General features: G+C 42.9%; 1 protein-coding gene across 1 annotated transcript in view; it reads left to right on the forward strand.

Annotated features, from left to right (window-relative positions):
* Positions 1-13263, forward strand: part of Csmd1 (CUB and Sushi multiple domains 1) — a 1422978-nt gene that overhangs the window by 1237746 nt on the left and 171969 nt on the right. Inside the window, exon 27 of the mRNA XM_005366231.2 lies at positions 9001-9192. Coding sequence (XP_005366288.1) covers positions 9001-9192 — 192 coding nt within the window. The remainder of the gene's footprint in view (positions 1-9000; positions 9193-13263) is intronic.

Consider the following 13263-nt stretch of genomic DNA (forward strand, 5'->3'; position numbering starts at 1 on the left):
TCCCTTTTGGGACACACTACTCCACTTGTGCTATTGTCCACAGATATCCATGCCTTACCCCCTTGTGGTTGAATGCCAGCCCAACGTGGCGCAGTCACTGACACATGACAGCCCAATGTGGCACGGTCTCCAACACTCCCTCTCATTTTGATCCTTCACAGGGTCCCCGCCCTGGATATGTGCATATCACCTCAGGGGAGGAGTTGCCCAGAGCCTCCTGCTCTTCTCTTTGTTAACATTGTCATCAAGTCATTGATGACACCAAGCTTAGACAAAGAGACACAAGACATATAGCTACAGTCATGTCTGCTTTGTCAACCTCTAAGATTCCAATTACATGACTTCCCCTGGGCATCTGCAGATATCTCAAATAAAACATGACTCTCCCTGGAGACTGCCCATGACGGAGTCTAAATTTCCAACAAGGCTAGGAGGCTGGTCTCTATTGCAAAGCTACCTTATACCAGTCTCCACCAAAAAGAGCATCAGCTCATGGCTCTGAGGCTGATCATTTCGAGTTTGGTTTCAGGAAAGCTTTGTTTATTTTTTTTCTCAGAGAACAAATCAAATCAAGCTACTTCTGCTTAGTGCAGCATTCACCTTGCCAGTTATGGTAAAAGCAAGCCTGCCTCTGTCTGGAAGAAATTCTGAGTCTGCTTTGTGGCCTCACAGGGGTGGGCCCGGTTCTCTCTCCTTATTCTGTCCTCACACCCATTCCATGCCCCGTTTCCTGACTTTTGAGCTTGCACCGTACCCTCTAGGGAACTCTTGTTCTTCCATCACCCAGCTGCTTCCATCACCTCCTGCTGGGGTGCTCACTTCTCAGCTGGAGATTACGACCACTCCTTTGAGAAAATGTAAAGGAAATGGGAGGCTGCTCCTGCAAATCTCATCCTCCCCCTTCACACATTAGTGGTGGTCATTCCTGTAGCTATGGTTGATCCATCATCATTCTTCTGCTCAGAGAGTATTGACCTGGCACCTAGTCCCCTGTGTTTACCGCCTGCCTCCTGCCTGAGACCTGATGATGTTTGGTCTTCACTTTTTGACCCAGTGTGTGTTCTTGGGCTAACTTCTCCTGAGTTCTTACTTTTCAGTTATTGGTTATGGTGACACTATGAATCTTCTAAGTGGGTGTTTCATGTCTGCTCTAATAGCCACAGCTCTTGGGGAGGCCTGATTGCCCAAGAACCCCCTCAATGAGATGCATGTGGAAGTGCTTCTTACGGTGGCTTGAAGATATTTTTTTTTCCTGGACCAATGCACAGTCTCATTCATCTAGTTAAAAAATCACAGGATACAGGCCTGAGTGATGCATTTGGCATTATTAAAGAGTCCATGAAACATTTACATATTCTCAATTCCATCACTGCTTGCAAAGAAAACATATGTGCATGTATAAGGCATATTCATGTACAGACAATTGAGTAGCATGTACAGTATATATAGAACTATAAACAGAATAAAACTTGCTTACATTTACTATGAACCATGGAAGAACAGATGTAGATGCACACGCCTCATAGTTATATAATTTCCAGACTGGCAAACCGAGCCCACTCTTTGTGGCTGGGCATGGCTCCATCCGCCGCAGTTCTGTAACCTCAAGTATGTATACCAGATTCCATTAGCATCTGTCTCCCAGTTAATTAGGCTAAATTAGGAGTTAACACTCTTTTTACTGCTGCGCAGTTTTAGTGAGCCTGCCCACAAAGGTGAGGATACAAAGGCACTTTGATGTGTTTCCTCCCAACACCGGATAGTGATTATTTATTCTCAGTTCCGGAGGCACACTGACTCCAGGGGAGCATTACGTGATAAACGATTCAGTCCGCGGTTCTCAAATTAGATTTTCCCCTCTCTTTGGCCTCCTGCTTCACAACACTCAATTCAAACAGACAACAGAGCGATTCTCCTGACGCCCGCTTGGCAGAACAGCCACAGTCCTACAGCTCTGACTGAGAAGCAGGAGGCACAGTAAATGCCTGCATGCCATGTTGCGGTGCCAGGGTGACTGGGCAGGCAGGTACTTTGCATGCTGCTCATAACTAAGGCAGTGGACCCCCCGACATCATGAACCAAGCCCCTGTTACCGGTGACACACAGGCAGGTTACAGGATGCCTAATGAAAGCCTTTAATGATTTCCCCACCTCTGGTCCGCCTCTGTCAATGAAAGCATTGCTAGCAGCAACTAGAATGCCAAGAATCAATTTAACTGTAGTCAGAGATGTGAATAAGTGTTTTCAAGAAGGGTCTTTGCAGGCTAGAGCTAGCATCTCCAATTGTTTTGACTTTATTTGTTATAAGGAAAGAAATCAAAATAACCGAACAAAGAACCTTATAGCTCATGAATATGGAAATCTGTAATTTGGGGCCATTTAAAAATTTTAATATTAGTATTCCTATTAGATATATAGCATTTTGAAATAAGCTGAAACACCACACTGTCTTTAAACACCCAAGAACAATGGTATCAGGCTTTCTAAAGTTCTTTAGTTTTGATGTGGTGAAATGAACTGCTAATTAATATGTTTGTCTCTGCATATTCATAGCTGCCTTTTATGAGAAGTTCACTTGAGTTCATCATGAGGAGGGAACTGTGGGCAAAAGAACAATCATTCATGCCTATGAACATGTCATGGAGAAACCCACTTGAAGAAGAAATTGACTGTTAATCTCTTGTGCCCAGTGTTTGACACGATCTAATTTGAACAGCCATATAGTATCCTCTGTAGAAGCCATCACTGTATTAATTTATAAGAATAGAAAGATAATGGCTTATACATGTTGCTCCCTAGATGAGATATTGGCTTTCCAGGGCTTATTTTAAGTCTCAGGTCTGAAATAAATAAAGAGCTAAAGTTACAATGTATAAGTGGTGGCATTAGAATATAGCTGTGGAGCATTATTAAGCAAGAGGGAACTTGAAAGGATAGTTACTTACAAAAAGTGACAGAAGTGACAGCCGAATACCAAAGTAAAAACAACTGTGTGCTGGAGTGGGGGATTGGGGTACAGCCTACCTTAATGGTTATATCAGCAAGCTTCTGGAATTGTCTACTCCCGCTTCATTATCCTGAAACATTCTCATGGGATTCCTACTGGGTTCTGCTTTTAATGAAATTCTTACGACCATACCATGAAATTGAAGTGGTTAATTTATTCCTTGGATTTTTTTTCAGATGTAAATCTTGATATACACATCTGTATGGTGGGAATACTGCAAGGCGTATTTTCAAAGCCAGGAAACACGTATCAACAGACAAGATCGTAAAAGCAAATTTACAGGGCTGGAGCAATGGCTCAGCAGTCAAGGAAGGACCTTTGCTGCTCTTACAGGGGACCAGAGTTTGGTTCCCAGCACCCATGTCAGGAGACAGACAACATTCTGTAGCTCCAGTTCTAGAAGACCCCATACCCTCTTCTGGCCTGCCTTGACAGCCACCTACTCCCATATACATATCCACTGCCATACACACACACACATGTAGACACACACACATGTATACACACACACGTACACAAAACCACGAACCCTACACATATACATACCCATACCCACACACCTTCTCACACAGTTAGATACAGAAAAAATAAATCTTAGGAAAAAATAAAGACGAAGAGAATTTACTGTGTTGAAGATCAACCCAAAGATCTGGTGAGGATATGTCCTAAGCATGTCTGGCACTATTTGTACCAGTGTCCCTGTTCCTGTCCACACCTGCTTCTGCTTCTTAACACTTGTCTCCTCTCACAGGCTAAGCCCTTCTGTGTCCTAGGATGTTGTATACTTCTGTCTGGGGAATCCTTCTCCTTTCTCTTATACATGTTGTCTTTCTCCCGGCTTACAGCACCAGCCTCCTGGGCAAATGGAATTGTATTAACTGGAATGAGCTTTTGTGTGGTTCAGTATTCGTTAAATGCTTATTATCCAAAGGAAGCAGGCACAGTGACCTGCAGTGGGTGTTGCTGTCAGCGGGGTTTGTACCTCTGTAAATTTGTCTGCAGTTAACAGGAATTGTACAGCATGTGATCACCAGTGCTTCTGCCACAAAAGAGCATTCCGAAATGTGTGACAAGTTCCGGCAACTTTGAATTTTGAAATTAAATATGTATGTGCACATGAGTTCCTGTAATGAAAATAATATTAGATGAGGCAAAGCATGTAGTCACTGTGTACAGTCAGCCAGTCCCACTGAGCGGATACACACACACACACACACACACACACACACACACAGAGAGAGAGAGAGAGAGAGAGAGACAGAGACAGAGACAGAGAGACAGAGAGATAGGAAAGCTGTGTACTGACTGCACAGCCATGCAAGTCCCGTCATGTTGCTTTCTAAATATGTTTTATTTTGAGGTAGTTTGAGACTCAATGGTGGTTTTATGAACATTCCCTTTTTGTCGGGATCCACACAGTATTGTTTGCAGAGTTCTCCAAACATTGACACCAAGGTCATGAACAGATAGATTATCTTTGTCTTAATCAGGGTCCTCCAGTTAGGCATGTTAATCTGTTCCCAATACCCATCGGCTCCCATCTCCTAACCCCAGTCAACCAGCAGTCAGCTCTTTCATCATTTCAATTATTTCAGCGTGTTGGAGAAGGATCAGGTATTGTCCAGCTCCCAGGCCGACTTTATTGCCTGTATAACTCTGCAGAATTGATCATGGTGTCTTAGTAGACAGCAGCTGGTCGCTTTGTGTTGTGATACTCCATGCAACAGTTTGCTTCTTCATGCTTTAATCACACATAGTAAAGAACATATGGGTTAGTTTCTATTCTGGAGTCTCCTGTGACGTTGGCCATCTCTCTGAAGCTTCCAGAAATGCTGGCTCCTCTCTGAACAGTGGTACCTAGGACCCCTTACCTCTGCCCTCATTCCTTTTCTCAGGGGCCATCACTTTCATTGCGCATGGACTATTGCCCTAAGATCAGACTCTAATAAACCAAGTGGTGTTATTTTGATTTTGGACTAGAGTGTGGAACTTGGTGGAAGACAAGCTAAAGCCTTTCTCAACTCCTCATTTCCTGTGTGTGGTGGTCTCTCAGGACACTCTGTGGGACTCCCTAAATCAAATATAGAAAGGGTCTCTCCTCTCCAGTCCACGCAGGCCTAGTCTTAGCCTGGCTTTCTCCTGTCTGCAGTAGTCACCCTCAAAGTTCCCCAGCTCTCCCCCACATCACAGTCCCTCCAGGGTGCATCAGGGAACTGAGGGCTTGTAGGGTAGCTACTCAGAAACAAGTGCCAAGGTGGCCGGGAGTAGGGAGCAAGATGGCGCCACACTGCTGATTGTTTCTTGTGGTCGTGACTGGACAGGATGAGAATGGATGGATGAGGTAAGAACAGATGAACAAATGGGACGGGAAAGACAAGATAGAGAGGAATAAAGCTTTTCTTTTTCCTAAGGCGTGGGTTCAATCTCAGAGGCTGTGTTCTCTTATTCACACGTGTGGTAAATTGTTCTGGAAGCAGCATTGAAACCCTGGAGACAGAAAGTGGATATTTAGTCTCCCAGTGGCTAAGATGTGTAATATTTGGATACAGGCTTTGTATGTGCTACTTGATTGCCCAATCACATTTTATGTAACAATCTGTGACCCACAACATGCCTTGTATATTATAATAGTAACCTATAATATAATATAATTTTGGTTATAATCTTTGTCTGGTTTGTAATTTTTACTATATTTTAACTTTAAGTAACTTTAATTTATCTGACCATCTCAGCAATAATATTTTTGATTTAGTCCCAAGGGTGTTCTAGTAATGAATGTTAGTTGACTTTTGGGGGTAAGATGAAATCAGAAAACTGATCCAGAAATCATTTAGAGTAAGAGAATTAGGATAAACAGCATGTTTCCCTCTTCCGGATGCCAAAGCAAATGGTTACTTCTGTATTTAGATTTTTAAAAAATTCTTATTTAAAATATATGACATTTTCCCTTTCTTTCCCTCTTTCAAATCCCTCCCATGTCCTGTCCCTCTAATCCAGTGATTCTCAACCTTGCTAATTCTGCAAGCCTTTAATAAAGCTCCTTATGTTGTGCTGACCCCAACCATAGAATTATTTTTGTTTCTACTTCACCACTGTAATTTTGTTATTACTATGAATTATAATGTGTTTTTCTGATGGCCTTAGGTGACCCCTGTGAAAGGGTCATTCAACACCCAAAGGGGTCACCAACCCCAGGTTGAGAACCACTGCTCTTATCACCCTCATGTCATCCCACTATTTCTCAAATTGATTGCGGTGGAGAACGCTCAGCTCCCTCCCTAGTACCACGTCTACCTGCATGCCGCCATACTTCTCAGTGTGATGATAATGGACTAGACCTCTGAAACTGTAAGCCAGCCCCATCGGAATGTTTTCTTTTTTAACCGCTGCCGTGGTCATGGTGTCTTCTCACAGCAATAAAACCCTAACCAAGAGACGAAGCATCATGCTCACATATGAAGCTCAGGAGTATAACACTGAGAATCGAGAGAGAAAAGGTTCCAGAGGAGTTGCTGTGAACCTGTGTGCAGGATTCCCACCAGCATACAGCATTGAGCCTTCTGGGCACTTACTACTGGGAGGCAGAAATTCACGGTGATCAACCAGGAAAGCAAGGAACTGTAGAAAGGCATTCAGGAAAGTCATTACTGGAGTGTAGGCAAGGGTTGGGGACGGTGGTCCCAGCTGCACAGTGATCCCATTGGTACGTGTGTAACGGCAGGAGCAGTTTCACTACGCTGCTTTTGGCATGCTGGAGATACACAGGAGTCTGTGATTCAATATGCAATGAAACCCTGTGAGAGAATGGTAGTGAGGGGGTAAGAGAGCTAGCTTCTTCCCTCCCCTGACTCTAAGAAGAAGCTGGACCAGCAAGGGGGCCAGTACTCATATGGCCTCTTCTCCCACCTTATCTAATAACTTGGTTATTAGCCTCGTTCCCACGGAGTAGTTAGTGAAAATCAGTGTGTGAGATTATTACGCTCTAATTGCATCCCACTGAGCAGGCCTGGCATCTGACACAGCCCTACTCACCATGTGGTCCTGATGTTGGCACTAGCACTCCCCGGCCCCCTGTGTGTCCTCAGTGACACTCATTCTTCTGTCTCCTGTTCACCCATGTTCCTCCATCAGTTTAGAAACCATTCAGCCACACAGTTGTTATTGTTGAAGTTTGGTTGTTTGTTTTATTTTTATTTTTATATATTTGAGACAGGATCTCTTGTATCTCAGGGTAACCTCATCACCTCAAACTCATCATGTAACCACGGACAACCATGGACTTTTTTTTGGTCCTCTACTCTTTACCTTCATAATGCTGGGATTACAGGCATATGCTGTCGTTTTGGATTTATGAGGTGTTGAGGATGGAACACACGGCTTTATGCATGCTAGGCAATGCTCTACCAACTCAGTTACACTCCCCAGCTCCACTCCCCTGTTAAGTTGTATTTTCTATTTTTTTGTTGAAGTGAATTTATTTAACTAGCCACAAATAAATAATACATATCACACTCATGTATAACTGACTATAACACACTATATATAGATATACGTATATACAAAAGAGTATTATTACAGAATTCATTAGTCAAACGCAAAGGTTGCCCATCAACTCCACAACGTTGGCATTGCAGGATGGGTAGGGCAGGTGTGCATCCCTTTTCCTTATTCCCCCTGTGTCCTGAACAGAGATGTCAACTCACCCCAGCTCCTCATATCAATAGTAACTTTATGTTGTTGTAGGTAGAAGCAAGAAAGGAAGGGCTCAAGAGGAGGAGAAACTTTAAGCTTTGGGTCTTTGTGTGTATCATCTAATTGTAAGAGCACATGGTTGCTAAAGAAGTAGGACCTGTCAAGTTCTATGATGTGATAGAGTACAGACACCTGTGTGAGTTTGGGGTGATAGAGTACAGACCCCTGCGTGAGTTCTGGGTTCCTAGGCATCTTTCCTGCCTGGGTGGGTAGGAATGCAGCTGCCCATGTGTCATGATTGCAGGAGTGTGCTTCAGTGACTTCTAGCTTGCAGGAACATGACACCCTGCCTAGTGTTGTCTCTGCAACGGCTAGGCCTGTACAGCACAACCTGCAAACAACTTGTTGGAATCCTTTTACGTCGTCATTTCCCTCTCCTTCCTTTCTCCCTCCTCCTTCTCTTATATGAGTTATATATGAGTATAACCTGCTCATTCTGTGTAATGTTGTTTATATGAATGTTTTCAGGGCTGACCATTTAGTAATGGATAACTAATTTTTTGAGTCAGGCCTTCCACTGAACACGACTGTTTTGCCTAGTCTGGGTGACCAGTAAGCATTCTCCTGTCTCTACCTCCCCAGCACCAGTGTGCATCTGAGTGCCACTACCTACTTTGGTTTTGACATCAGAAGTAAGTCTTCATGCTTGGACAGCAAGCACTGTGACCACTGAACCATCTGTCCATCCTCCTTTCCTTTTCGCTTTCATGATTCAGGTTTTACAAAAATAAAAAATAGGAGAGTATAGTTGATCATCTTTCCTGGACAGCAGCCTGTGGACCCATAGTGCCTCTGATAAGATTGACATCTGGCCCACTCTGCAGTCACTGGGAGGGGTCATATCAGGGCAACCTTCCAATTGAGTTTTGCCCCAGGTTGAGATTATAGGTCTTCCATTAAATTATTTAACTTGTGATTGTGACATTATTAATTATTGTTAATTATGAAGGGAATGTGTGGATAATGTATACTAAGTATAATATGGTAAAGGTGATATTGAGAATTTCATAAGTGGCCAAATTTCAGTAAGATTTTGCTAGGATTTATTCAACGTGAGCTTGGAAAAAAAGTGCATGCTCTTGAGTCCTCCCCCAAACAAGACCCCTTTTCTTATGCTCCAGGAAAACATTTGGGGCACTATACCAACGCTGAGCATCCCACCCTAGAGACATCAACCACCCTAGCATGTGTGGACACCTAGTTCTCGGTCACCTGACCAGCTGTTGTTTGTTCTTATACAGCATCCATCGCGTCCACCTGCAATGACCCTGGGATGCCCCAGAATGGTACCCGCTATGGTGACAGCCGGGAACCCGGAGATACCATCACCTTCCAGTGTGACCCTGGATACCAGCTCCAAGGACAAGCCAAAATCACCTGTGTGCAGCTAAACAGCCGCTTCTTCTGGCAGCCAGACCCCCCTTCATGCATAGGTACTGGGCCCGGGAAAATGGAACTGTCAGGCTTGGAAATGAATGTAGCCTACCTTTTGGATCGGCCTGCTAATGATTGTTTCTTCAGGAGGATGTTTCAGGAGCTTCTTAAATGGCCTCAGGCTCTCTGAGACAATGCTGAAATTTTACTGCAAACCTTTATTTTATTAGATGAACTAAAGGGTGTGATTTCCTTAATGTACAGTAATTGACATTTATCTAACATTTCTTGTCCTTAAAAGTTCTTATGTAAATATATATCAACCAAGCCTGTGCGACTTAAAATATTACGTGGCTCAAAATTTATAAGCCCACCACTGCTGGCCTCATTTTTAATATAAAGCACACATTCAAGCAAAACCTACTATTGCAAAGCTCCTTCTCTTCTCAGAAGTATGTTTTTCTATAATATCCTGAAAAGTAGAAATTATATTGCCTTTGGGGAAAATGAAAATAGAGAATAAAATTGTGTGCAACACTAATTAAAATTCTCTGTCCAACTTATTAATGTAGTAATAAATGGCTTTGGCAGCTATGGTCTTAATAAACATCTAAGGTCTTATTAGACGTCTAAGATGATCTTTCACAAATACGATCTTAGGGAAATACATTCTCATATCAAATAGGAATTATATGTAAATTGCCCTTCATTCTGTTAAGTATTTTAACATAAAATATCTATTTAAAGCATTCAGTCATAGTTCCAAAATGACATTTAACTAAACTTTATATTTTTAATGAACTATTTAGCTTACTTGGTACTTCTAGATCTTCTGCTTGAAGGTGTAAAAATTAAATTGATCTGTGACAAAAGGCTGTGTCAGGGAAGCGAGGGACGCTCTCATGGCCCTGAAGACGGGTGAGATTGGAGAGTTCCGTTCATCAGCACCTGGCTTAGAGGAACACCGTCCCTGTCTCGTAGGCATCTCTGTGACTTCATCTTCCTGACCTTTAAGCATTTTCGGTCTTTCATTGCCTGCCCTGTTGATAGCTGACTCCTGACACTTGGAATATTTTTCAAAATAGAATAAATGCAGCTGTCATTGTAAACTTCTTTCTTTTTATTTTGTGAAGGTTCCTGAAAGTGGGGCTTCTTCTGCCTCTCATCAGCGGTTGTGGACGTGTGTATCTATGTTGTATGTACGTGTCCTTTATGTGAGTTGTATGTGTATTTTGTGTGCACCTGTGTGTGTTGTATACATATTCTGTGCCTGATTTTTATGTGACCATGTGTTTTTTATATTTGTTATGCATTGTTACATATACATAATGTACTGTACATGTTTGCCTATGTTGTCTGAATGATTTAATTTTCTTCCACTTTATACCTTTAATCTCACAAAGGGAAGCATTAAAAAGGAATTCTAAGTTAATCTCTTAAAGGCAATTTATCCTTTCTGTGTTCAAGGGGTAAATTGTAAAATTTGACCACTCCTTGATTTTCCGTACCTTTGACATAGCCATCTCTCAGTTACCTAAGCAAGAGCTCAAAAACCCACAGCTCAGCACAAAGCTCTCGTTGTCCTTCTGGATCTGAGCAGCCCTTCCAAGGGCAAGTGGAAATCCTTTGCAGCAACTGAATAGTCAGGCATCTGAGGGACTGGGCCAGGTTACCCGGATAGATGTTCTGTGACAGAAAGACAGATGCCATTTCGTCATTGCACTGTGAATTTCACTTGTCAGAAGTGAGGGTTGTGTCCCCTGCAGCATATTTCCGGAGGAGCCTCAGCTGACTGTGAACGAGCTCCCATCTAAATCCTTTACTCAGCAGGCAACATTTTTTAAAACTTTTTTTCTCATTTGGGGATAATACACGTTCATTGCGAGTGCTTTATAAGCTATAACAAAGCAAGAAGTGAAAAGAGATGTCTTTTTAACTGGAAGCATTTGCTATTAACATAAACATACATCAATAAAATTCATAAGCATATGTATAGATGCTGCTTTAAAATGACTATAAACATGTCCTGCCTGACCACTAACGTAGCAGTACAAGGTGTTTGGGGTGCTCTTTTGTTCTTCCACCAGATTCTTAGTGATGTGGGGTATCTGAGCACAGCTCACTCTCCTGAAACCAGGGACACTGTCTATTCTCTCATTAGTGCTGTCTAATAGTGCTGCGCCCATCTTTTCTGTACAAAGGCACAATGAAGTTCCTTTTTATGACGTCGTCTGTAATAGAGCAGCCTCTGTAATGCGTCTGTGATTGAAGAGCACTGGTGTCTTTCTTCAGACGTATCTCTCTAAGACGCAAGACCCCCCCAAAAGTTCATTTACAGCAACTCTTGTCATTAGCCCTGTTTGCTTACTTGCCCTAATCAGAAAATCGCAATTTAGGAGGGTTCTTAACCTTAGTGTATGGGCAGAAAGTGATACATTATTCTTGTTTTAATTCACATTCTAGATTAGACATGGGTCTGAACCTTATCTTTCCACTTGATTGCTGGTTGGGTGATTTGTTTTTTGTTTGTTTGTTTGTTGCTGGTAGGTGGTTTTGTGTTGTTTTTGCAGACTGGCCAGCTACCATTCTATTCATTTTCCCCACCATCAGTGTGCTCTGCCCCCTGTGTGTGTACCAGCTCCTGTTTGCTTCATGCTCCCCTGACATGCCACCAGCTCCCCATGACGCATCTAACATGCATTTTCCAGGCGTTACTGATAATTTCCTCAACATCTGCATTATTATCTCTCTTCTTTTTCTTTCTGAAAGCCCCTTGAAAAATGTAATGTCTCTTTTGGACTTTTATAGTTTAGCTGTGGTGTGTGTGTGTGTCTGTCTGTCTGTCTGTCTGTCTGTGTCTGTATGTTATATGTGCATCTCTGTGTTTGTCTTTGCATGGTTTTGTGTTTGTGTGTGTTGGGTGTTACATGTATATGCTTGTGTGTTGGGTGTGTAAACATACATATATGTGTGTTATGTGAAGGGTGTGGGAATACACGTGAATATGTGGTTATGTTCACTGTTGCATGTGTGTACATGTGGAGCCCAGAAATCAATAAAAGGTATCTTCTTTAACCATCTTAGTTTCTGAAACAGAGTCTCTCTGAGTTCAAACTGGAGTTTATCAGTTTGACTAGACAAACTGGATAGCAAGACCCTGAAACCCACCCATGCCCACCCTCCCACACCATCACTGGAGTTAACTTGGTTATGGCTATGATCAGCTTTATCCGCGGATCCTGGGGGAGTAAATTTGGGTCCTCATCCTTGTACACTGTGTGCCTTACTCATGAGCCTTCTCTTCAGCAATATAGCCGGGTCTTCAGGCGTGGGATCTCCAAACTAGAGCACGCTGAATTTTTATAATCAGAATCATATGCTCTGTCCCTCAAAGCCCTCAAGTTTCACTTTGTTTAGTCTTTTTTTCTTGGGGTCCAAATTCTACAGTGCTCTAAAAAGCGTTCATTTATCTTCTATCTGCACACATGATTTGATGACCAGAGATGGCCCCGACCCTCAGGGCGGGATGACTGGTTAAAGACTGGATGGTGTGAATGCTTCAGGGTTGTGTGCAGGAATGCTGGCTGTCTCGTTAGAGGGGCTGCACATGAGCTGAGTGGGAACTGACCTGTGCTAATAGGCTTGTGACACAGATGGGACTGAGCATGCTTTTGTGGACCAAAGTCCAGGTGGAGTTGCTAGAGCCTCTGAACTACATCTTCTGAACTGGAATTCCGGCGAAAGGGTTTTATGAGCTCTCTAATTAAAGCCTAATGAAGCACAGATGAAGGATTCCAGAACCAGAAAGAATGGTGCTACTTAACACCACACAGCTTAACAGCTTCATTTGGTAGAGCTCCCGGGACCAGCAGGAAGGACCTGATTCCCCTGTGTTTCCCACAAGTCAATATTTGAGTTACACTCTGAGCAGCGCTCTGTGACAGTGCCCCAAATCTGTCCTAGTTCCTCTCCCAAGTCCTCGGTAGAATTAGAGTCTGCCTGGCTTTCAGGCACCTCCAGCTCCACACTGCTATATCAGTATGGCAGCCCTTTCGCATCTACTTTTTATCCCAGATGCTGTAAGCATCCGTCATGATGGGTGATGTGGGAACAGCTTTCAATGAGGTCAA

Source organism: Microtus ochrogaster, unplaced genomic scaffold, assembly GCF_000317375.1.
Source record: "Microtus ochrogaster isolate Prairie Vole_2 unplaced genomic scaffold, MicOch1.0 UNK7, whole genome shotgun sequence".
Lineage (NCBI taxonomy): Eukaryota > Metazoa > Chordata > Mammalia > Rodentia > Cricetidae > Microtus > Microtus ochrogaster.